The sequence below is a fragment of the Zalophus californianus genome, chromosome 4, assembly GCF_009762305.2.
Source record: "Zalophus californianus isolate mZalCal1 chromosome 4, mZalCal1.pri.v2, whole genome shotgun sequence".
Classification (NCBI taxonomy): Eukaryota; Metazoa; Chordata; class Mammalia; order Carnivora; family Otariidae; genus Zalophus; species Zalophus californianus.
In genome coordinates, this window is record NC_045598.1 from 78,566,733 (window position 1) to 78,592,654 (window position 25,922).

A 25,922-nucleotide genomic window follows, 5' to 3' on the forward strand; every position below is an offset into this window, starting at 1 on the left:
ATTTAGGTTAATGTCTGGAACTAAGATAACTGTTCTTCAGATCTATTCTAAAAAGACTAATGGCAGTGTTCTTTTTTAGTGATGCAAGGTAACAAATGCTGCAGTAGTATTTATTTACTTTTTACTTTACTTATTCTATTGTAGCTTTGACGTTAGTTATTAACCGAAGTCACATTTTTGTTTTTCTTAGTATTTTGACTATGTTATCTAGGTCGAGTACCTAGGTATGTTTTTTTTTTTCCTTTCCTTTTTTCTTTTCCTCTATCCTAATTGTTTCTTGGTTAGGTAAAATGTTGGATCTGTTTCTGCATTCAACTTCTGATTGTCCAGAGGATATTGTTTATTTTGTGGATTTCATACCCTTGAACAACAACAGCTCCTCTCTAGTTTCACTCAGCTTTTGATTATTTGGCCAGATTGGCCTGGAGATCTGATTTATTAAGTTGTGGGGGTGTAGGTTGGTCAGCCATCTGGAGTTTTATAAAACTTTGCTGGTGATTGTGGCTCTTACCCCTGGCTGAGAAACATTGTTAATTAGCAGTCCTTAAAACTAACTTGGTGACCATTAGAATCATCTTGGGAATTTAAAGGCAGTAACAAGAAAACAAACTCCCAAGCTCTACTCTAACCTCCTTGATCAGAATCTGAAATATCTTTCTCCATTAAAAGCAACCAGAGCTCCCTGGAGAAATAGCTAATTCCAGGGCTGGGGCAGGGAAAGTACAAGATGAGCCTGAACTACATTGTTCTACAGGTAAGGAAGTGCTCAAAGTATGGTGAGGACATGTCAAACAGATCCCAGCTTAAAGGAGCTCCCACTGGCCAAATATGGGACAGTTTAAAAATCAAAATAAATAGGGGCGTCTGGGTGGCTCAGTCGTTAAGCGTCTGCCTTCGGCTCAGGTCATGATCCCAGGGTCCTGGGATTGAGCCCCACATCGGGCTCTCTGCTCAGCGGGAAGCCTGCTTCTCCCTCTCCCACTCCCCCTGCTTGTGTTCCCTCTCTCTTTCTCTCTGTCAAATAAATAAATAAATAAAATCTTTAAAAAAAATCAAACTAAATGATGTTATGAATGATAATCTATGAAATAAAATGGGAACCCATGAGTACTGGCAAAAATAAATGAATAAATTGAAAGTTTGATGAAAAAGATAATTCATAGTTTCACAGTTAATCACAAAGGGAAAAAGAGTACTTTACACTGGAGAGGGTTGGTAGTTATCACCTAAATCAAGTGGTCAGTTAGCATCACCAGTAATGGGACTAATTGAAGTCATGTGCCACCTGACTGAAGGCAGTGAGGAGACTGCATCATTTCCTGTGAAAGATGCTTAATCTGAATCATGGGGAAAGATCAAACAAACAAAATTGATGGTCATTATACAAAATAACTGGCTTGAAACCTTCACAAGTGTCAAAGTCATTAAAGACAAGACTAAGGAACTTACAGATTGAAGAACACTAAAGAAACATGACAGTATTGTCACATATTCTAGACTTGGTCCTATTTTAAAGGACATTGTTGGACCAATTGACAAAACTTGAATGAGGTCTGAGAATTAGATGGCAGTATTGCATCATTGTTAACTTTCTGATTTTGATTATATTTTCATGTAGGAGAATTTCCGTGTTTGTAGAAAATACATAGTGATGGATTTGGGGGTGAGAAAAAAAGTAAATGGGAGGTGCGAGAAGTAGAAACAGCAAGTACACAAACAGCTCTTTGGAGGAATTTGCTAAGAAAGGAAAAATAAAGTGGGACTAGGTAGGGAAATAGAGTAACCGACTTTCTTGGTTTTTGTCTTTTTTTTTTTTTAACATGGATGATATTAATGGGATGTATGTTTATGATGAATAGGAAAGATCTAGAGGATTGGGGAATTGATAATGTGGAAGAGGGTACAGTTTTAGAATGTACTTGAGTAAGAAATGGATGGGGTGCATGCACAAATGAAGGAATTGATCTTAGGAGCAGGGACCAAAAGAGCAGAGAAGAAGGTAGAGCACAGGCAGAGAGTTTAATAATGTGAAGATGAGGTAATCATAGATGGCTTCAATTTTCCTAGTGAAGACAGAATCTAAATTAGTAGTTGAGAATGAGGAAAGATGGCATTGGAGGTTTCACGAGCAAGAGGAAATTGTGGCAAATTGTGAAGAGTAGGAGAGTGAACAGACCAGGAAAATGTAGGATTAAAGGTCACCCCTGAGGGCCCTCCTGAGTTTTGTGGTCAAAAATTTAAAAGTGAGACCAAGTAATATGGATGGCTGTTTTTCTCCAACTCTGTTCAGCTGACTGAGTACAGGCCTATGGAGGAATTAGACAACTGTATGTAACCAGGGTTGGATTTTATCAGAAGTACAACAAAGCAAGAGAAGGGCAAAGGAACTGAGGATGCTTGCTGCAAGGGAATGATTACTGTGATAGACCAAATGAGACTACTTAACATTGACCCTCTCACCGTTGATGTTTTATCAGAAATGGGTACTTATTTTACATTGGCTTGCTTACCTCTAAGACTTATGAAAAGAGGTAAGTAGTTAGGTTCTCTCCAGCAGTAACTAACTGACTTTCTCCACAGTGCTGTTTTAAAATTATTCATTTAGTACATTGAAGAATGGGAATCCAAAGAGTTCAGTTCAAATACTGAGTAAATTTAAAAGATTTTACTGGCTTTTTTTCAATAGTTCATGAGTCGGGCAGGATCCAGTCTAGCAGATAGAAAGGACCTCCGAGGAGCTGTACAAAATGAGACTTTTATAGGCAGAAGGGAGCAGGAACAAGGAAGTTATACACTAGTCAGAATAGCATATTGGTTATTGCAAGGTTACTTTCCTTTAGGGGATGACAGGGGTCTATCACGCGGATTATCTAACTATGCTGATTAGGTGATTCCTGATTGACCAGTTTAAGATTTCATTTCTGGGAAAGGCAAAACTGTAAGTCTCAGTTTGGTTATGTGTGACTTAGCATAAGCAAATCCATTTTGAGCTATCTTGTTTTTAACATGCCCTGTTGCCTTTATCTTGAGGCAGAAACATTAAATGGTATATCTCTGGATATATTACAATTTTGAAATTGTTGTATTCTCAGATTCTATTTCCTTGCACTAAAAATGTTTATCATGGAGATAAACACATCTGCCTTACTACTGGTTTTCATTATTTAATGAACATTTCCAATTCCAAGTTTTGGCTGCTGTCATCTCTTTAACATCTGACCCAGAATCTCATCACCCCCATTTTTCCATTCTTTAAAGTTTAATTTAAAACTCTCTTGGCTTTTTCTCATTTATGTGTGTTTTCAACCTGTGAGGGCTCATAAAGGGGACACCCTGTTTCTCTCATGTGTCTGTCCTTTGCACCCAGGTCACTTTAGAGCATTCATTCCTGTTCTTTTACGAGTTTTCATATAATTTCTGGGTTTCCAATCTTAAGATTACCAGCGTATCTTCTAGAAGAAGCATAGACTAGGTTTCTCAAACTTGGCTGTATTGACATTTGGGCTGGATAATTTTTTATTGTGGCAGAGTAGGAGCTGTCCTGTATACCCTAAGAGGTTTAACAGCATCCTTGGCCTCTACCCACAGGATACCAGTAGCATTTCCCCCTCCTGCTTCTCACCATTGAGACATCCAAAAATATCTCCAGACATTGTCAAATGTCCCCTGGGTGGGGAGGGGTCGAAATTGACCATATTGTAGACTGTTGAACTTTTTTTTCTTTTCTTTCTTTTTTTTTTTTTAAGTACGCTCCGTGCCCAGCATGGAGCCCACTGTGGGGCTTGAACTCACGACTCAGATCAAGACCTGAGCTAATATCAGGAGTCCGATGCTTAACAGACTGAACCACCCATGCACTCTGTAGATTGTTGAATGTTTAATAAAGATTGTTGATCTACCTTCAAGTCTGGCATAAATCTGACCTGTATATAACAATTTAGATTTTCAGAAAAAGTGGGATATAAGCTTAAGTTTTGTAAACTTTAAATCATTTTAAGTGAACTGGATGAATATATCTTTAATATGATAGCAGGCCATTGATAGATTTTTACTGAGCTGAAATAAACGAAAACAACTTATTCTCAAAGAAATTTGCTAGTGCTTCTTAAAGCAATTAATTTGTCCATTTAGTTTTTGTAATTTAAAAAACTCTGAATTTCTTCAAAGAAATTGCATATACAGGGGCGCCTGGGTGGCTCAGTCGGTTAACTGTCTGCCTTCTGCTCAAGTTATCCCAGAGTCCTGGGATCAAGTTCCGCATTGGGCTCCTTGCTCAGCAGGGAGCCTGCTTCTCCCTCTGCCTGCCACTCCCCTGCCTATGCTCTCTCTCTCTAACAGATAAATAAATAAAATCTTTAAAAAAAATTAAAAAAACAAGAAAAATATCCAAATTATAAAAAAAAGAAATTGCGTATACATACGCATGTATAATGACAGCAGTAGTCTTTCTTAATGACCGTGAATGCATCTTTTCTATGTTCGTATAAAGCCACAAAATGGGTCAACATTCAGTATTAACTGATACTTACTATTAAGAGATAAAGTTTCTATGTAGTCTTTATATTTAATTTTTATAGTGTCTATGTATTATACCTTGACATTAGCAAGAATAAAAATAAGAGTAGAAAAATGTAACTCAGTTTGCTTATAGTTAAAAAATTTGACTAACAAACTCAAATACTAGTCTGTAAAGAAAGCATTCTATTTTTACATATATATTTATATATGCATATGTAAATTTTTTAAAAAATTTAGTCACAGAGATCACTGAATGATCTAATCTGTAATCTATATTTAATCCTAAGGAAGGACAGTCATTCCTCCTCAAAACTTTATGCCATAGATGACAACACATAGCTCCTTTAAAAAGTTAAAAATCAAAAGATTCTCAAGTCCATTGAGGACTTGCATTTTGGCATATCCAGTAAAAACGCTTACAGGTGTTCAGGGCCATGTTAACTTGCTTTGCCCACTATTAATCTCATCTGGTAGAATGTTTAAATTGACCTGAAGGTGGAGCACATGGCACCTTTTTAAAAAAAAAATCAGTTTGCTTAAAATGAGATCAGGAGTTTTGATGTATTGAGTGTTTGATACAACTTAATTGTTACACCATTGTGTATGTGATGACTTCATGAGAATTAGAATAATATCCTTATTCAGTTAAAAAGAAGTCAAAAAGTGGGGTGCCTGGGTGGCTCAGTTGTTTAAGCATCCTACTCTTGATTTCGGCTCAGGTCATGATCTCAGGGTTGTGAGATGGAGCCCTGCATTGCATCTGGCTCTGGGCTCAACGGGCAGTCCGCTTCCCCTTTCTCTCTGCTCCTCCCCCTGGCTTATGTACTCTCTCAAATAAATACATAAATAAATAAATAAATATTAAAAAAGAAGAAAGGTCTGTAAAACTAGAATCAGTGCTTGTTCCAAATTAGTCAAAGCAACATATTGAACACTTACCATACATGTTTTACACATACCCATTTACTTTTAATAAAAACTGTAAGAGGTAGGTATTATTATTATTCCCTACTTTACAGATAAGGAAAATGAGACACAGAGACTCCGTAGTTTGAACAATGTGCAAAAGCCAGTAAGAGGTGGGATGGGGACTCAAATCCAGATGGTCTGGCTTCAGGATCTGAATTCTAGACTGCTCTGATATTCTGTGTCCTACACATACTGCTGGTGGCAAATGTTCAATTTTGGTTTAACTTTCATCTGCCAGCCAGGTCTCCCAAAATGAACTGGTATATACTGAAAAAAATGCACATTAATATAGATATCAGTTGAAGAAAAATGTTTGGAAAGTAAACCTGATATAAAAACTTAATGTTAACTGTGTTGCAGAGTCACTTATTAGGGTCTTACAAAATTATAAACAATTTTGTTCTTTTCTACAACTCTTGATAACTGAGAAAGATCTGTGTATTACTTACTTTTATTGTGAGTGTTTTTTTCCATAAGGAAAAGGTCCTTGTTCTGAACTCATGAGTGTGATATATTAAACCTGTTACCCTATCTTGTTTTAAATTGTGTATATTTCCCAGAATCGCAAAACCTTTTCCAAGTGTGGAAGAAAAATAGTTTAAAAAAATGTTTTAAAGTAAAAATTGACTTTACTCAGTGCATCTGTATTGAACATTTCCTATGCATAAACACTGTGTCAAGCACTTTCTTAGTTAATCCTTAGGGAGCTTAAAATCACAGGGCTTAAAACAAATGACATTTTCCAAATTTGGGATTTGCTGAGATGGTAACTCTAAGTATATGCCATGGTGGTCCCAGTGAAAAACCTATATTTTTGCCTTAGTTTCTTCTTGGTTATTTTGCCTGCGTTGAGTGTTTTAATCCCCCTGGAGAACCATGGCCCTACTACCCTTTCCTAGTTCTGCCACCATTCTAGCTCCTGGCATACTATTGTTTTTAATACACCTGACGCATTGAGGTAAGTTACATGTACATCTTAGTACATCTGCCATATAAACATAACTGAATTCCAAGCAGCACTTCCACTGACTTCCCAAAGGATTTCTTACTGGAGCTTTTGTTGCCTGCATCAACCAGATTGGACATAACTGTTATGAAGAACTGCCTAAATTATACTTGTTTATGAAGCACTTGGCTGGCTCAGTTGGTGGAGCATGCATCCCTTGATCTCGGGGTTGTAGGTTTGAGTCCCAAGTTGGGTGTTGAGATTACTTAAAGATAAAGTCTTTTTTTTTTTAATTTAAATTTTACTTAGCATATAGTGCAATATTGGTTTTGTGGAGTAAAAATTAAATCTTAAAAAAATTGTACTTATTTATATATATTTTGGACCAATGTTCCCAAATCAAGCTGTACATCAAAATTCCTGGGTACCTAACTCCAGAGATTGATTCAGTAGTTCTGGGGTTGAGTCCTAGGATTCGTTATTTTTAAAACTCCCTAGGTGCTTCTTAACTAATGATCATGTTTGGGAATCTTTGCTTTGGACTGTTGATTTTCAAATGCTGGTCTCACAATAAACATTTCACAAATAATTGCATAAAAGGAGAAAAATAATGGTGATTTTTTTAAAAGTATAAGTGGCTAATACTAATTTAAAGGACTGTCTTATTCTGAAATTATATTTTCTTTTGGGGGATTGTATTAAATTATTTCTTTTATAAAATTGTAAGTGAAGGCAGTAATATGGATTTTATTTTTTAAAGTAAAGACACAAAACAAACAGTGTTGACAGTCTTTTGTCATTTCCCAAATCTAATCTGAAATTGTAGTGGTCCATGAAATTCAAAAGTCCAGGAACACCATGTCTTAGACTACTCAACTGCCAGGTCAGGTAACAAACCCAGGCAGTTTATCCAGGGGCCATTTCCCCCAGTTTGCCTTGGCTGTTCACTCTTCCTGCTTTGAACCCCAGATAGCCTCAGAACTATTCCCCATGCTTTATAACTTGGAAACTTGGAAGTGTCTCTACAGCGGGAACCTCATGTTAAAAAACTTAATATGAATAGGTCCTTACATTTTTTTATTGATAACAGTGATGATCATTAGACTGTGAGATATATGAATTTTTAGTAATTAAAAAATTTAAAAGCGGCAAAAATGCAATCAGCTATATTCATAGAAAAGTGAGTCAGTACTTTTATAGAGTTGACTGTTACCAAGAATTACAGTATTAGGTTTAGGGCCCGAATCCATGCTAAGATTTGGATATTGTATCTTTCAGCTTTTAGCAGTTTTATGAAGGAGAATGAACTTCCCAAGTCAGGCGGACACAAACATTACACAGAATTTAGCCATTCAGAAATTCCTGGGGAGTGCTGAGATTTATATAGCAATTTTGAAAAATCCCAGAAATAATATTTCTTCTTATGGGAAGTTTAATTTTGACTCAAGTTTTCTCTAGTTCATACAGTCACATTGACAGGAAAGATAATTGATGATTCAGACACATACTGAGGTTTGCTTTCCAGAAGGCAGCCATTGAATCATACATCAAAATTTTAACTCTTCTAAATCTCTTTATTTCACACATTCCCTAAAGTACTGCAGTTCTTCACAGTTTATGATTTTACTGAACTCGGAACGATTTAGCAAGGATAAATGAGTAAACCTCTATTAGCCATAATACCAATAATACTCACGCACATCATACCGGCCTGAGTCTGAATACAAATACAAATCATTAATGCTTTTGTCTTTTCTGCAGTGTCAAATGGAAAGACTCCCAACTTTGTACCACTCACAAACAGCTCAACTTCTGGGAACCCATTCCTCTCTATTATACAAAATAAGGATAATACCACTGACTTCATAGGTTTGTGGGTTAAATGAGATAATGCACATAAAGTTCCTCCATGCTTTGGGGGCACTGGAGTGTACATCCCTTCAAGTATCTTTATACATCCTCACTCATGAACCCTGGGGGCCCTACAAGTCGGGTCTCTCAGGATCTTTTAATTCTAAATCCTCCTAATTTATTTATTTATTTTTAAAGATTTTATTTATTTATTTGACAGAGAGAGCACACAAGGAGGGGTAGCGGCAGGGAGAGGGAGAAGCAGGCTCTCCACTGAGCAGGGAGCCCGACATAGGGCCCAATCCCAGGACCCTGGGATCATGACCTGAGCCAAAGGCAGATGTCCAACTGACTGAGCCACCCAGGTGCCCCTAAATCCTCCTAATTTAAAGAAGCAGCTTATTAAATCTCTTCAACAAGTTTCTACGTAATAAAGTTTCCAGACTGTATTTCAAGTCTTCCAAGAGCAAACAGTGGTTTAAGGTAGAACTGTGGAAAAAGATTCATAATCCTGATGATCACTTCTTCCGGTGCCTGTTATTAATAATCTTACCTGTGTTACCATAGAATCACTCCCAAATAAATGCTACAGTAGAAGAGGTACATAACCAATAAGGAGCTGAAGCTTCCGCTCTTTTGTTGAGGTGTCTCTCCATATTGTAGAACAGACTTCTTAATTTCTATATAAGCAGTTAGATAGGCCTCAGTTTAAATAGGCCTATATAAGAGATTTTGGCTAAAAATCTCAGAGTCATCTGCTGAATACTACTCTCTGAATATTTTAGTGACCGCACACTTTAGACCCAATCTTTAGCACTACCAGCCTGTCAATAGTCATTTGGTCTTAATACCATCAGAAAGGAAGACAGTGTTGATGGCTGAAATGATTAAGAATTTTTAAGAGGAAAATTCAGGAAACTAATGGACCATTAATTATGGGATAAAATAACAGTTAACAGTTCTCAAAAAAATTGGTAAGTCATACAAGCCTGTAACTGTATTCTGTGCTTAAATGAAGGCATAGTAAAACTCAAGAGAAATTGAGGTTCAAAACAGATTTTACCTCTGAGCTGGGAATACAACAAAAAGTAGCAGACTGCTGTCCATTTATAATATCTTTTTAGCACTTTATTGTATTTCCTTGCCACCTGTGAATAAACAGTCTAATTCTGAATAACTGTTGGTCATTTTCCTTAATCCTTTTTGGAAGTAGAGAAATAAATTGAAAGAAAAAAAAGGGAAAGTATTTGTATGTAAAATTTCAGTCTATTCCATTTGAATACAAATCTACCAGAAAAACAGAGTGCTAACCTGAAAGTTTTTTGTTTGCCTTATTTCCAACTTTTCTTAGCTGCTAACCCTCTTTTAATTGTTACTCTAAATATATGATGTAATTTACATTAACAAGTACAAGTCATTCCTGTTGATGTCATTTTGCTGTAGACATTAAAAGTCTAGGTAAGAATTTTAATAGTCCCTCTTTAAATTTATCTCATAGATATAATACTTGTTAGTACATCTTCATGTGCAGTATAAGGTTTACTCCAGTGCTGTTTTAGGAGTAAAAAAGAATCAATCTTAATAGGAAGTTTTTTTTAAAAAGTCTGAAGTTATGTATTATTCACTCAGAGTACTATGCACAGTGATGGTATATGGGAATGAAAGCTAGTATTAACTACCCCACCTGCTCATAAGCCAGTTTTTTTGAGGTTGAAGAATCCTATAGAATCAGTATGAAAAGGGCAAGGTGGCCATGTAAATTTAAAGTGGTATTAATAGTACCTATTTTATGTTAACATGCAAGAGAATTCATTTACTTGACCGTTTACCTTTTATTCAGTGCCTACCAGCAATATAATTGCATTATATACAAGAAAGAATAAAGAATAGCTAAGTCATGTATGTTTTCTGAATATTCCTGCTTTTGGATCTTAGAGACTCTTCTGAGTAGGTTAATGTACACTACTTTTGTGCCATATAAAAATTTACTTTAATATTAACAATTATAATTTCTTGATTCTACGGATTAAGATTTTCCAGTACTATTTAGGAAAATAAGCCATAAAAGTTCAGTGTGGGCCAGTTCTCCTTCTTCCAAATATAATAGAGCATATATAGATATAGCTAAATTATCTCAGGACTTAAACCATAATTATATGCTAAGAATAGTATGAGGTCACTCTTTGGAGTTATTCCCATGAATATACCAACAACTAAGTAATTCTTCAGATTAGATTAGGGCCAGGAAGCCCATTTGCTCTCTAAATAATATAGTCTTTGAGCATTTACTTAAGTGTACTAATTTTTTTTTTAAGATTTATTTATTTTAGAGAGAGCGTGGGGGTGGGGGCAAAGGGAGAGGGAGAGAAAGACTCTCAAGGAGATTATCCTCTGAGTGAGGAGCCCTACACGGAGCTGATGTGGCTTGATCCTGTGATCTGAGATCATGACCAGCTGAAATCAAGAATCAGTCGCTCAATGAACGGAGCCATCCAGGTGCCCCCTAAGTGTACTAATTTGAAGGAAGAAAACAGGAACAACTAAGACATCTGTATCCTTAATTCAGCTGTTACTCAGCTCTATTCCCTTGGACAAATAGCATAATCTCGGCTTCAGTTTTCTCATCTGTAAATAGGCTGACCTTTGATATCCCTTCTAGACATATGATCTGTGATTAGGTTTTTATACTTAAATTGTGCTCACAATTTTAGATTTAAGAGTCTGAAATGGGGGAAAGGGAAAGAGGCTAGGATAAAAAGGAAAATGAACTCAGGGGGAAGAAAGCCAAGAAATCAAAGGGGGATTATGCAAAGGGATGCTTAGTACTGTTCTGGAGAATGTTCATATTAAAGATTTGAATGCGTATATATAGGGACTGGTTCTGCTCTTGACTCTACCTTTTGTTAATCATGTTCTTTGGTCTGAGGACAGAGGAGAAAATGTCTGCTCCAGGGGATTGATACTGTATTATTGGTGTGAGGGTAGAGGAACATTGGCAGGAAGTTGTCCAGGATAGAAGGTAGCAGGGACAAGGTTGAAAGTTGATGACCAGAGAATCTGAGCCAGGGCAAAAGAGTATAACATAAAACTAGATTTAAAGCAGTTAATCCTGGGGTACCTGGGTGGCTCAGATGGTTAAGCATCTGCCTTCAGCTCAGGTTAGGATCCCAGGGTCCTGGGATCGAGCCCCACATCGGGCTCCCTGCTCGGTGGGGAGTCCACTTCTCCCTCTCCCTCTACTGTTCCCCCTGCTTGTGCTCTCTCTGTCAAATAAATAAATAAAATCTTAAAAAAAAGGTAGTTAATCCTATTCTGTAGTCTCAGTTTTACCCTTAAGTAACCACTGAATGACCCTGGGCTCAAGTTTGAGATTTGGGAAGCAGAGCAGTGCTAAACAAGAGGCTAATGTGAAGCAAGTGAAAGTCAGTAGGATCCTCAAATTACAAAGAACTGTGAAATGAGAGGGACAGGTGGGAAGATGGATCATCAATATAGATACTATGGTATTGTCAGAAATTGTAAAATTAAAGAAGACGTTAGATAATTTACAGGTGTAGTCCTTGCTTCGAACATTGTTTCATAGAACAGATATGTTCTGATAGTATGTGAATTTATTTTGGATCAGTAGAATCATTTTAAAGGTATTTTAAAAATTTATTTTAAAGGTCTACAGAGAACAGTTATCTTGTAATTTAAGTGTCTTGTAAACATGGCATTTATATGTTGAGTTTGCTTAAAGACATAAAACCTGTATGTTGATGCACGTTCAGATATACAAATCTGACCACTGAAAATTAACCATCACTGCAGTATTTAATTATTCTGAGTATTATTCTGAAAATACTAGCCAATGAAGGAAGTTAAAGAGAAATTGTGATTATTTAATTATTAACTCTCCTTCCTACTAAATATTTTTGCTCACATTGTGTCCCTACTGCCTAGCTCAGCACTCGTTCACTTGTTGAATAAATGAATAATAATAGACACCAGTGCCAAGCACTGTGTTGAATGCTTTATATCATTTAATGTTCTCACTTTGGAGCCTGTAATTGCACCAGTTTTATAGTGTGGAACCTGAGGCTCAGGGGTCAAGAGCTACTAAATAATACTAGTGTATGTGGGGGGCACCTGGGTGGCTCAGCCGATTAAGTGTCTGACTTTGGCTCAGGTCATGATCTTGGGGTCCTGGGATCTAACCCTGTGTGGAGCCCCGCATTGGGCTCCGCACTTATCCGGGAGCCTGCTTGTCCCTCTCCCTCTGCCCACCCCCCCAACTTGTGCACGCACACTCTCTCAAATAAGTAAAATCTTAAAAAAAAAAAAAAAACCACCCTAGTCTAGGTGGGAGATGCAAAGAATTATAAGTAGATCCTGCACTTAGAGCTTGTAGTCTACTGAAAGCTGAATAAATGCTTTAAGTGAATGCAGGAAACATTAGTAGTCTGTTTGCATAGTTATTGAAGTATTGATGTTTGGTCTGATATATCATGTGCTATTTTAATGTACTGATGTGCCACTATTTTTGTTAGTATAATACAGTTATTTTGGAATCTAAAAAATCTGAATCATTTGCATCTTGAGATGTAACCAGGTAGTACATATGTACTCCACATTAGAATTTCAGATTAAACAAAGGTCAGAGTTCTATAATTACATAATTTTCAAGAGGAAAATGAAAATCATTATAAAGTGTAACTGTAGCAAGAATAATTGTAATTTAATTCAGAGAATATGAGCATGAAAGTACTAAAAATGATGTATAGATAAATGTGTTGGAACCTCCATCTCTACATGATGAAACTAAAGGAGATAAAGACCAATCTACAAATTTTTTTTGAAGTAAAAGCTGTAACTTTCTAACAGTAAAAACGGTTTTAGTTCCTGTTAAAAGTTCAAAAGATTTTCTCAAAAGCTATTCAAGAGATGAGATTACTTGAAGATTAAAGCATCATAGGAAAATATGTGGTGGTAGCTTGTAGCTATCTCCTCACTGCTCTCTTCAGGCAGAAAGTGTATCAGCAGCTGGAAAACTGCATAAAAATTTGCACAACAAAAAAATGTTATTGGCTCTTTCAATGAAAGATTACTTTTAAAAAGTCAAATGAAATTTTATTTTCAGGTGTCATAATTAAGTGATCATCAGTGTATGTACTGTTCAGTTTGTTTTAGAATATTTTTATTAAATGTGCTAGTTTATGTTAAAAATAACCATGTGTGTTTTACATTCTGTTTTGTAAATTTATATTTATGAATGTTGCCATTTTGTGATGTTTAGTGTTATATTTATAAAAATGTATTTGTAGTCTATATTTTAATTTTTAAAAAAGATTTTAGAGAGCATATGCATGCAGGGAAGAGGGGTAGAGGGTGGAAAGGGAGAGGGAATCTCAAGCAGACAATGCATGGAGTGGGACGTGGGCCTTGATCTCACTACCTTTAACCAACCGAGCTACCCAGGTGCCCCCCATAGTCTATATTTTAAATGCTTTAGTTTCATTGACTTTTTTTCACCTAATTTTTTTAAGGAGTTGCTAAATTGTGAACACTTCTAAATACTGGTATTAAAACTAATGTTTCTATGGTAAATGAAGTAAATGCCAAAATAAATAAATACTGGTATTAAAATTAGTATTTTAGTATTAAATAAATTCTGAAAGTATTTTTGTAGTAGAAACTACATATTCATTGCATACATTCTTTTGCATGTTGGGTATATTTTGCAATAAAAAGAAAAATACATAGTTGAAAAAAATGTACTGTATAAGCTGTACCTTAGATTTGGGTATTCAGAGAAAAGAGGAATTTTATTTATTTTATTTATCATTTCTTGTTTTTTTTTTTTAAGATTATTTTTTTGGTAATCTCTATACCCACTGTGGGGCTCAGACTCATGACCCGGAGATCGAGAGTCACATGCTCTTCTGAATTTGGTTATTTTAGAAGCATATAGATTAAGGTTTTTAAAATTTTGTCACTTTTCTGAAAATATGGTATGAAGTTTTGTGTGTGCTGTTCTTTAGAAATTTGTAGCTTATAATGATGTACTGAATGGTGACTAACATAACATAATTAAAAAAAAATTTGTAGCTTAAAAAAACCCTTCGAGTGTGACTTACGAAAGAATTACATCATTTGCTTCCTTTGTGTACATAGTGAACTATTCAGAAGTTAACCGGATATTTTTCTTTCTAATGGCCACTTTTTAATTTTTTAAATTTTAATTACGATATAATTAACATACAGTGGCATATTATTTTCAGGTGTGCAGTATAGTGATTCAGCAATTCTATACGTTACTCAGTGCTCATCATGATGAGCTCATTATCAGGGAGCTTCACCTATTTTACCCGTTGCCTTCACCTACCTCCCCTCTGGTAACCATCAGTTCTCTATATTAATATAGAGAGTCTGGTTTTTTGTTTGTGTCTCTTTTTCTTTGTTCATTTGTTTCTTAAATTCCATGTATGAGTGAAATCATATAGTATTTGTCTTTCACTGACTTACTTCATTTGGCATTATACCCTCTAAATTCATCCATGTTGTTGCAGATGGCAAAATTTCATTCTTTTTTAAGACTGAATAATATTCCCGTGTGTGTGCACGTGCACGTGCATATCACATCTTCTTTATCCTTTCATCTATCAGTGGATAGTTGGGCTGCCTCCATAATTTGGCTGTTGCAAGTAATGCTGCAATAAACATAAGGGTGCATGTATCTTTTCAAATTAGTGTTTTTGTATTCTTTGGGTAAATACCCAAAGTAGAATTACTGGGTCATATGGTAATTCTATCTTTAATTTTTTGAGGAACCTCCATACAGTTTTTCACAGTGGCTGTACTGGTTTGCATTCCCACCAGTGGTGCACTAGGGTTCCTTTTTCTCCACGTCCTCACCAACACTTGTTTTTGTGTTTTGATTTTAGCCATTTTGATAGGTGTGAGGTGATAACTCATTTGTGGCTTTGATTTACATTTCCCTGATGATGAGTGCCGTTGAGCATCTTTTCATGTGTCTGTTGGCCATCTGGACATCTTCTTTGGAGAAATGTCTGTTCATGTCTTCTGCCTATTTTTAGTTGGATTATTTGATTTTTGGTGTTGTATAAGTTCTCTATATATTTTTGGATACTAACTCTGTCAGATACATCATTTGCAAATATCTTTTCTCATTCAGTAGGTTGCCTTTTAGTTTCCTTGTTTCCTTCACTGTGCAGAAGCTTTTTATTTTGATATAGTCCCAAGAGTATATTTTAAATTTTGTTTCCCTTGTCTCAGGAGACATATTAGAAAGAAGTTGCTGTGGCCAGTGTCAGAGAAATTTTTGCTTGTGCTCTCTTCAAGGATTTTTATGGTTTCAGGTCTCACATTTAGGTCTTTATTCCATTTTGAGTTTATATTTGTGTATGGTGGAAATAAGTGGTCCAGTTTCATTATTTTGCATGTAGCTAACCAGTTTTTCCAAACCATTTGTTGAAGAGGCTTTTTCCTGTTGCATAGTCTTGCCAACTCCTAAAGATTAATTGACATTATATAATTGTGGGTATATTTCTGGGCTCTCTGTTCTGTTATCTGTGGGTCTGTTTTTGTGCCAGTACCACACTGTTTGATTACTACAGCTTTGTAATATAACTTGAAGTCTGAAATTTTGATACTTCAGTTTTGTTCTTTTTCAAAATTGCTTTGGCTATTCAGGGTCTTTTGTGGTTCCATACAAATTTTAGAATTATTTGTTACAACTCTGTGAAAAAAGCTGTTGGTATTTTGATAGGGATTGCATTAATGGACATTTTAACATTATTATATTAAAGGCATTACTATAAAGCATGGAATATTTTTCCATTTGTGTCATCTTCAATTTCTTTCATCAGTGTTTTATAATTTCCAGAGTACAGGTCTTTTACCTCCCTGGTTAAGCTTATTCCTAGGTTTTTTGTTATTTTTGGTACAACTGTAAATGGAAATTTTTTTTGTTTTTTCTGCTGCTTCATTATTAGTGTATAGAAATTAATGGATTTGTGTATATTCATTTTGTATATTGAGACCTTAATGAATTCATTTTTCAGTTCTAGTAGGTTTTTGGTGGAGTCTTTAGGGTTTTTTATATGTGGTATCCTGTCATCTGCAAATGTTGACAGTTTTACTTTTTCCTTGCCAATATGGATGTCTTTTATTCTTTTTTCTTGTCTGATTGCTGTGGCTAGGACTTCCAGTACTATGTTGAATAAAAGTGGTGAGAGTGGACATCTATGTCTTGTTCCTGATCTTAGGGGAAAAACCCTCAGTTTTCCACCATCAATTATGATATTAGCTGTGGGTTTTTCATATGTGGCCTTTATTATGTTGAGATACGTTCTCTCTAAACCTTTGTTGAGGGTTTTTTATCATGAATGGGTATTATACTTTGTCAAATGTTTTTTCTGCCATCTACTGAGATGATTGTATGGTTTTTATCCTTTATTCTGACGTGCATGTATCATGTTGATTGGTTTGCAAATACTGAACCACCCTTGCACCCCAGGAAATAAATTGCACTTGATCGTGGTGAATGATTTTTTAAATATATTTGTTGGATTTGGTTTGGTAATAGTTTGTTGAGGTTTTTCGCATCTATCTTCATCAGAGATATTGGCCCATAGTTCTCTTTTTTTGGTAGTGTCTTTATCTGGTTTTGTTATCAGGGTAATGCTGTCTTCATAGAATAAATTCGGAAGACTTCTTTCCTCTTCTATTTTTTTGGAATAGTTTGAGAAGAACAGGTATTAACTCTTCTTTAAATGTTTGTTAGAATTTACCTGTGAAACCATCTGGTCCTGGATGGGAGTTTTTTGATTACCGATTCAATTTCATTGGTGGTAATTGTTCTCTTCAAATTTTTTGTTTCTTCCTGATTTAGTTTTGGGAGATTATATGTTTCTAGGAATTTATCCATTTTTTTCTAGCTTGTTTAATTTGCTGGCATAAATTTTTAATATTCTCTTCTAATCCTTTGTATTTGTGTTGTTATTTCTTCTCTTTCATTTCTGATTTTGTGTTGTGTATAATTTGAGTTCTTTCTTTTTTTTCTTTGATGAGTCTGGCAAAAGATTTATCTATCTTGTTGATCTTTTCAGAGAACCAGCTGCTGGTTTCATTGATCTCTTTGTTCTTTCAGTTACTATATCATTTATTCCTTTTCTTAATCTTTATTATTTCTTTCCTTTTACTGGTTTTAGATTTTGTTTGTTCATTGTCTAGCCCCTTTAGGTGTAAGGTTAGGTTGTTTGAGATTTTTCTCACTTCTTGAGGTAGGCCTGTATTGCTCTAAATTTACCTCTTAGAACAGCTTTTGCAGCATCTCAAAGATTTGGAATGTTGTGTTTTCATTTTCATTTGTCTCCATGTATTTTTTTATTTCTTCCTGATAACTTGGTTGACCCATTCATTGTTTAGTAGCATGTTATTCAACCTATCTATATTTGTGTTCTTTCCAGATTTTTTCTTGTGGTCAATAGTTTCATAGCATTGTGGTTGGAAGAGATGCATGGTATGACGTCAGTCTTTTTGAATTCAGGATCATGTCTTACCATGTATCTTCATGAGGACCACTTCTGTTGAATTCCAGATAAAGGTGTTTAACTGCCAATTCAACATATCTTGGATATCTAAGGATATCACAAACTTAACTGCCTAAAACCAAAACTTTTGTCTTCCCCTTGACCAGACTTGTTTACTTAATTGCCTGTTTAGTTCAAAGCAAATTTATCCTTCTAGGTCATGGCGCTCAAAATTGATGTCTCTCTTTCACAGCCCACACTGAAAATGTCAGGAAATTCTGTTGCCACTGCCTTCAGAATATATCCAAAATCTTATCACTTTTCACTCTGCTCTTCCACCTTGGTCCAAGCTAACCTGATCTCTGGTATGGTTATTGCAGTAGCCTTGTCCAAAAGTCTCCCTTGCCCAGAATCTTTTTTTTTTAAATCAACATAGAAGCCAGAGTGATCTGTTTAATAATCTGAGTCAGGTCATGTTAGGCTTATGCTCAAGAACCACCAATGTGTTTTCATCTCAATCAGTGTTAAAGCCAACGTCCTTATGATGGAAGATAAGGCTTGTGCAATCTGCATTCCGACCCCATACACTTCCCATTTTAACATCCACTCTTTTCCCTCTTCATTCATCTGTAGCTTGTTTATTCAGCTTCTTACTCTTCCTGGAATACATCAATCATATGCAGGCTCAGGGTCTTAAACATTTTAACAACTACACCTGAAATCGCACTGATTCTTCAGGTAGGCTGAAGTACTAAGACTATGGATGGTGTATCTAAAGTAGTAAGCAGGAGGGCAGAATAAAAGCACGTAGGTGTTCATGGTAAAAATAGAGTTGGAGAATGAGGAATTATCTTCTGATTTTGTCTTTCATTCAGGTAGGAAGCAAGGTTATTGACTGAGAGTGAAATGGATAGAAAGTGGTGTGAATTTAAACTGAAAGTGTATAAGATAGTTGGCTGGGATAATGGGCTGGGGAATGGGTTCAGGCTAAGTAGTATTTAAGCCTTTTGGGTTGATAAGCACACATTTCAAAATGTGACCAGTCAGTGTGGTTGGTTGGTTGGTTGGTTGGTTCTTCTGCCTGCCTGTCTGTCCTTCCTTCCTTCCCACCCCACCTTTTTCCAGCAGCATGAGGAAGGGTTGGTAAAGGTTAAGTATAAAACCAGGGTTGAAATTTGACAAAGCAAGAGAGGGCAAAGACAGTATAGGCTATTTGCATGGAGTGATTACAGTGATGGCTTATGGAATCCAAGCTGTGTCAAGATGGAAATGCAGACAGGAGGGGGATTTGTCAGGATCAGTGGATTGAGGTCTCTGTGGGGTCAAAAGTTACTCACCCTGGGGCGCCTGGCTGGCTCAGTCAGTAGAACATGTGATTCTTGATTTCCGGGTCATGAGTTCAAGCCCCATGTTGGGTGTAGAGCTTACTTAAAAAAAAAAAAAAAAAAAAAGTTACTGGCCTTGGGGTTTGTGGGAGTTTGTGAGTTGGCAGACAGGGTTAGCCATCTGAGAATGAGAGTCTTGAAATTTATTGGAGGAGGAGATGTTGTAGTTATTGCTAATAACAATGGGGATGACCATTGGAATGAGTTGCTGAGATAGAGTGGAAGAGAAAGTCATGAGAAGAGAAGTAAAATAATGTGCAGTAGGGTATTGGAAATATCTGTATAGATTTTGAAGTCACTGAGAGCTTAATTTAAAATTTAATTGAAAATTAAAACGTAATAGGTAAGTTTTCCAAATATACAAGTTTACATCTATTTTTTAAAGAACGGGGGCACCTGGGTGGTAGCTCAGTGGGTTGAGTGGCTAACTCTTGATTTCGGCTGAGGTCATGTTCTTGGGGTCCTGAGATTGAGCCCCGCATCAGGCTCCTTGCTCAGTGGGAGTCTGCTTGAGGATTTTTCTCTCTCTCTCTCTCCCCCTCTCCCTTTCCCCACCACTTGCTCTCTCTCACTCAAATAAATAAATATTAAAAAAAAAACCCACAAGGAAACAAATCCAAATAATTAAGTCATTTACTTTAAAGTATCCCTGTTTACTTTGGGGGTAGATGTTGTTGACTCTGAATTATGAATTGATTTTTTAGCTCCATGAGACTTAAAAAAAAGTTTCTAGTTTGTATGAATCCAAGAATGAGAAAAGTCAGTTGTGTTAGATCTTAAAAATGTTTTTGGTAGTACTTTGGTATTCAGAAGTGCTGGAGAAACTTTGGCAGAAAATCAGAGCTATAAGAGTAAGCCCAAACTAGGACAGCAAAGTCATTATTCTGGTTTTTAGTGAAGAAAGTTTTTTTTTTTTTTTTTTTTTTAATAAATAGTTGTGACCCTTGGTGCTTTACCAAAAGTACTTTACTGGGACTTCATTTGGATGCAAGGCTGTGTCAAAGTAATTGGGAAAACAAGGATTGAATATAAAATAGTGACTTCTGAAAAAAATTACAACATTTTGTGATACATAAAATACTTATTTTTAGTTAAATTGCATTAAAGATATAATTTTATAGATAAAAGGTGACTGAGTAAATTTAGTATTTATTATCACACATCACTATACAGTAGAACCAGTAGAACCTTGGAGCAACATATAATTCATTTGATTTATGCTGAATAGTGTGGACATTTAGTTGGTGTTGATGCCAACTTTAATTTAGAATATTTTCCTTGTGTTCCCAAATGAAAAGGTAAAATAACTAAACATTTTACAGAATTAAAAAACAATACCTGAAGGAAACAGAGGAAACAAAAAGTAATAGCCTTCTTGAATTTAAATATGAGATAACATTTAATGAGGGCATACCACTGAGGGGAGAGAGCACATTTCACAGAAGCTGTGTAAGAACGAATGTGTTGGAAAAGGAAGTGAGGGGTTAATGAAGGCAAGGAAATGGAAGAAGTTGGACTCTGCTAGTAATCTAGAGTAAATCCATAGAAATAGGAGCAATGCTAAAGGTAGGGAGAATGGGGGAATAAAGATAAATTGGCTGTTTTGATAACTGAATATTATTTGTAATCCATAGGTGGTTTCGGAATACTGCTTAATTTCACTTCTTTAGTTTGTTTTAAGCATTTCCTGACATTTTCCACTATATAGTCCAAGGTATTTGCTGGCATGGACTGGGGAAAAATGTGATCTCAGGCTTTGAAACCAAAGAGATTAGAGGGTTTTACCTATGAATACATAAGACTTTATGATTGATTCTTATTTTTTGATTTAAGAGTTTTCTACTTTATTTTGTGTTAGTAAAAAGCATTCCTCGATGTCCAGCCATGTTCTCTCATGCTTTTGGAGTTGTTCTGACCACTAATGATATGACTGCTCAAAAAGGCTGAACAACTTACCAGGGATCTTGTAAAGAGGGTTTAAATACTCAATGTGTGTTTGTGTTAGGCAGTTTCTAACTTTGGGATTTTTTTAATTTGTTCCTTTCATGGTGCTCAAAGCTCCCCAATGACCCAGAATTTTTTTTCAAACCATCTATTTCTTTCCTGGTGAAAGAAATGCATCATTTTTAGTAATAATATTCATTAACAGTTACTCATTTGGTTATTAATATAAGACTGGCAATGATTTTAGAAGATAATCTTTCTAGCCCCATTTTGATTGCTAGCCAGCTATGGGCAAATCACTTAAGCATTCTGGGCATCAGCTTTTATATTTGTTTGGAGTATACGATATTTATACTGTTTTTAAACGTATTGTAATTAATATATCTAGTTGAAAACCCAGATACGTTATTCAATGGATTAAATAAAATTTATCTTTAAAATAAAGTGTTTCTTCTGCATTTTAAGTGTCATAATATTAAATATATATTTGACATAAATTTTTATTTATAGTTCGTGGATTGACTGAGGCAAATAATCATTTATAATATGGGTGTATATGTAATAGTACTTAAAATTCTCTATTTTAAGACTTCTGTCTTTCAGATGTACTTTTTTTCAATTCAGATTTTTTCCCCCAAAGTAGTTAAAAAACAGAGACCTTTGTTTTACTTTCAAACATGTATATCTTGCCTTATCCTGCCTTATAATGCTGATTGGTATGTTTTTTTAGCTGGCCTTTATTTGGGATCTATTTACTTAATAGGTATATGAAAATCTTAGTTAAATATAATTAACTCAATTATTTGGCTAATTTTTTACTTGTACAGTTGTGTCCAGTGATATTTTTGAATATTTAAAAAATAAGATTAAAAATTTTATCAAAAGAGATTTTATAGGTTGTAACTTAACCTTCAGTAGCTGAAAAATAAAATTTTACTATACTTTAATATTCTGATTGGGCTTTAATACATTTGTTATGGCGACCAACTCTAAAAATACCTTTTGGTGAGTTAATATATATAGTCTAAGATTCTGTTCAGTGGAATTATAACATAAATTATTTTGAGTATTGGAGGAAATAGGAATGACATTTAACTTTTTAAACAGTTTGACATAGGTCTTAGATATGAAGTTCTTTAGATTTAATTTTTCTTTGAGAATCAAAGAGCTTGAAAGAGACCTGGGGTATATATAAATTTGGACCAGTATTCTTAATTTAATTTGGAAGGTGATTAACTAAAATAGAAAAGTAGAATTCTATGTGGATACAAGAGAAGGTAAAGATCACAAAAAGCAGTAAGACCATATAGTAGATTAGGGAGGACTTGATATTGGTCAGATGATAATGCATACTTTAAAGCAAGGGTCTTCAAAGTAGAGCACACAAGATGATCCACTGAGATGAGAAAAGAGCTTAGAATTTCTACTTATATATGTTACCTACAAAAGAAGAACTAGGGGCTAGCCCAACTAGGGTGGCTCAGTCGTTAAGTGTCTGCCTTTGGCTCAGGTCATGATCTCAGGGTCCTGGGATCGAGCCCCTGCATCAGGCTCCCTGATCAGCAGGGAGCCTGCTTCTCCTTCTCCCACTCCCCCTGCTTGTGTTCCCTCTCTTGCTGTCTCTCTCTCTGTCAAATATATTTATTTGACAAATTTGATAAAATCTTTAAAAAAATAAAAATGAAAAAGAAGAACTGTAACACTTTACTAGTATTTTAAATATGAATTGACACTGGAATTTTGTCTTTGACTTAAAGTTTCCTATAAAGAAATTGTGGGTTAAATATAATACTACATGAGCATAGGCAAACAGTAAGAAATGACATGGCTGATGCTTCTCTTCCTAATACTTTTGAGAACAAATATAAACAATGGTTATTAACAGTGTTTATTAAAGAGAAAAGATACAGTGGCTGTATCATAATCATATGGACTAGATGTGGTTTCCCATAATGAGATTATTTGAAATATGGCTACTGATCTGTTACTGTTAGTAATGAAGCTTGCCCTGAATGTATTTTGTGTCTTAACGATAATCAGATAATAACATGAAGCCATCAGAATAAGCAAGAGTTTGAAAAATAAGAATACACATTGTGACCTCTGCAGTTTCTTAGTGATATTTAATGTCACATGATCAAGAGTATACTAAATTTCACTGAATTTGCTGATAAATGTTTGGAAGCCTCCTTCCTTTTATTGTGGTAAAATACAGATAACATTTACCATTTTAAATGTACAGTTTATTGACATTAAGTATATTCATGGTGTTATACAGTCATCACCACCCTCCATCTCCAGAACTTTTTTCATCTTCCCAAATGAAACTCTACTCATTAAACAGTAACTCTCCATTCTCCCCTCAGCCCGTTGTAACCACATTTCTATTTTCTGTGTCTATGTATTTGACTACTCTAAGTACTTCATATAAATGGAATCACAGTATTTGTTCTGACTGGATTATTTCACTTAGCATAATGTCTTCAAGGCTCATCTGTGTTATAGTGTCAGAATATCCTTTTAAAGGTTGAGTAATACTCCACTGTATGTATACACCACGATTTGTTTATTCATTATCTGTTAATGGACATGTAGGTTGTTTTCACCTTTTGGTTATTGTGAATAATGCTGCTATGAACATGAGTGTACTGGAATCCTCTTCAGATTTCAGACTTAGTGGTAAAAGCATGCTATTAGAAATACAGTTGCTCTTCCTTTTGTGGTAAAAATAGTGATATAATATATGTAAAACAACATGGTGACAAACTAATGATCTCAACAAATACTGTGAGAAGGCTCATAGGAAATACTCCTAAAGAAATATTTTAGAAAAAATTATATTCTGAAAGCATGGCTATACAGTTTGATTAAGGTATAGATGTTTCTAATATTTCAGTGTATGTTTTTAGATTGTTTCAATAATAAAGTGTATTTAGAACTACTTGTGACCTGCTAAAGGGAAGATGTGTTGAGGATTTAATCTTTTTTTTTTTTTTAAGATTTTGTTTATTTATTTGACAGACACAGAGAGGGAACACAAGCAGCGGGAGTGGGAGAGGGAGAAGCAGGCTTCCTGCTGAGCAGGGAGCCCGATGCAGGGCTCGATCCCAGGACTCTGGGATCATGATCTGAGCCGAAGTCAGCCGCTTAACGACTGAGCCACCAAGGCGCCCCTGAAGATTTAATCTTAATAGTAAATGATTTGAACAGTGTTTTATGAAGAAATCATATAACCAGTGATACAGCAGTGCACTGACTGGAATTTTAAAAAGGAAATTGGGATATGGTTGCAATTTATTCACTTCATCATTTATTGGTAAGCAAAAAAAGTGAAGCCAGAAGTTCACAGAATATTACAGCATATTTTTATTATGGTCATTTATAAAAATGGTCATTATTTATAAAAATAATGCCTTTATAATACAGTAGATAGACTTTTTACAGTATCTCCAAATGAAATGGGGAGGGACCACTGAAAATCTTTGTTTCACACAGGTTTGTTATTCATCTCCTGGGTGTTTCAAATTTGTTGACCATTTCTTTTTTCTTTTTTTTTTTTAAGATTTTATTTATTTATTAGAGTGAGAAAGAGAGCACAAGCAGGGGGGAGGGGCAGAGGGGAGAGGGATAAACAGACTCTCATCCCTGAGCAGGGAGCCTCATGTGGGACTTGATCCCAGGGCCCTGGGATCATGGCCTGAGGCAAAGGCAGACGCTTAACCGACTGAGTCACCCAGGCACCCGCTACCATTTCTTTAATAAGTGGTGGTTAGTAATATGCTTTCTTAGCAAGTATTTTTGAGAAAATTTAATCTGTTCCTTCAAGATAAGGAACATTTTAATAGTGAGTGAATAGCTACTTTTCCAAAGAAGTTTGAGCTGTGGAGAAAGCATTTTGATGATGAATGTTTGGGGATGCTTCCATCATTACATAATTTTGTTGCTGAAAATGTGTGTACCTGCAAATATTTTATCTGTAGTACCAATAGGTGTGTGTGTGTGTGTCTGTGTGTGTGTAGAGAAAATAAGAGAGATTGGTTTATAAGGAATTCAGTCACATGATTTTAAAGGTTTGGCAAGTCCAGACTCTGCAAGGTAGGCCCAGGGAAGAGTTCCAGTTGCAGTTCTAGCCCAAAGGCAGTGTGCTTGCAGTATCTGTTCTTGCAGGATAAAGGTCAGTCTTTGTTCTGTTAAGGCCTTCAACTGATTGGATGAGACCCACCCACATTACAGAGGGTAATGTTTTATTATAAATTCACCAATTTAAATATTAATCTCATCTAAAAAATGCCTTCACAGAAACATCCAGGATAATATTTGGCCAAATATATGGGCAACGTGGCCTAGCCAAATTGACACACAAAATTACATCACAGTTTCAGTGCAGTTTGAACATACGTGTTAAAAATATAGAGATGCAGTGCTTTCTGATTAGTTTGTAAAAATAACAGACTAACATCAAGAACCTTTATTAGCCAAATTTTAACACAAACCGTTGCATATTAGTGAATGAGATTGAAAAAGGATTTGGAAAGTATTGTCAGTAGTGATTTTTTTCCCACTTAGATCTTTAGATCTTTGTGAGGTGTTTTTTGTTTCTACAACTATGACAGCCCCTAAAAACTAAATGCCACAGTTTGGAACCAAGGGTTTAGATTTCTTTGCCATTAAATTTTTTTTTTGTTTTTTTTTAAGATTTTATTTACTTATTTTAGAGAGAGAGTGCGTGTGAGTGCATGTGTGGGCAAGTGGGGTGAGGGCAAAGGGGGAGGGAGA

The 25,922-nt window shown here is 35.4% G+C and overlaps 1 protein-coding gene across 4 annotated transcripts in view; it reads left to right on the top strand.

The window, feature by feature from the left end:
• Positions 1 to 25,922, top strand: part of FNBP1L (formin binding protein 1 like) — a 98,210-nt gene that overhangs the window by 15,870 nt on the left and 56,418 nt on the right. The window contains exon 1 of one of the 4 annotated variants that reach the window (XM_027611941.1): positions 24,344 to 24,462. The exons of 1 other annotated variant lie outside the window; for it this stretch is intronic. In XM_027611941.1, coding sequence (XP_027467742.1) covers positions 24,430 to 24,462 — 33 coding nt within the window. In that variant the 5' untranslated portion in view covers positions 24,344 to 24,429. Of the gene's footprint in view, positions 1 to 24,343; positions 24,463 to 25,922 lie in introns of those variants that run through there. 2 more of the 4 variants (XM_027611928.1, XM_027611934.1) reach the window with 2 other exon arrangements.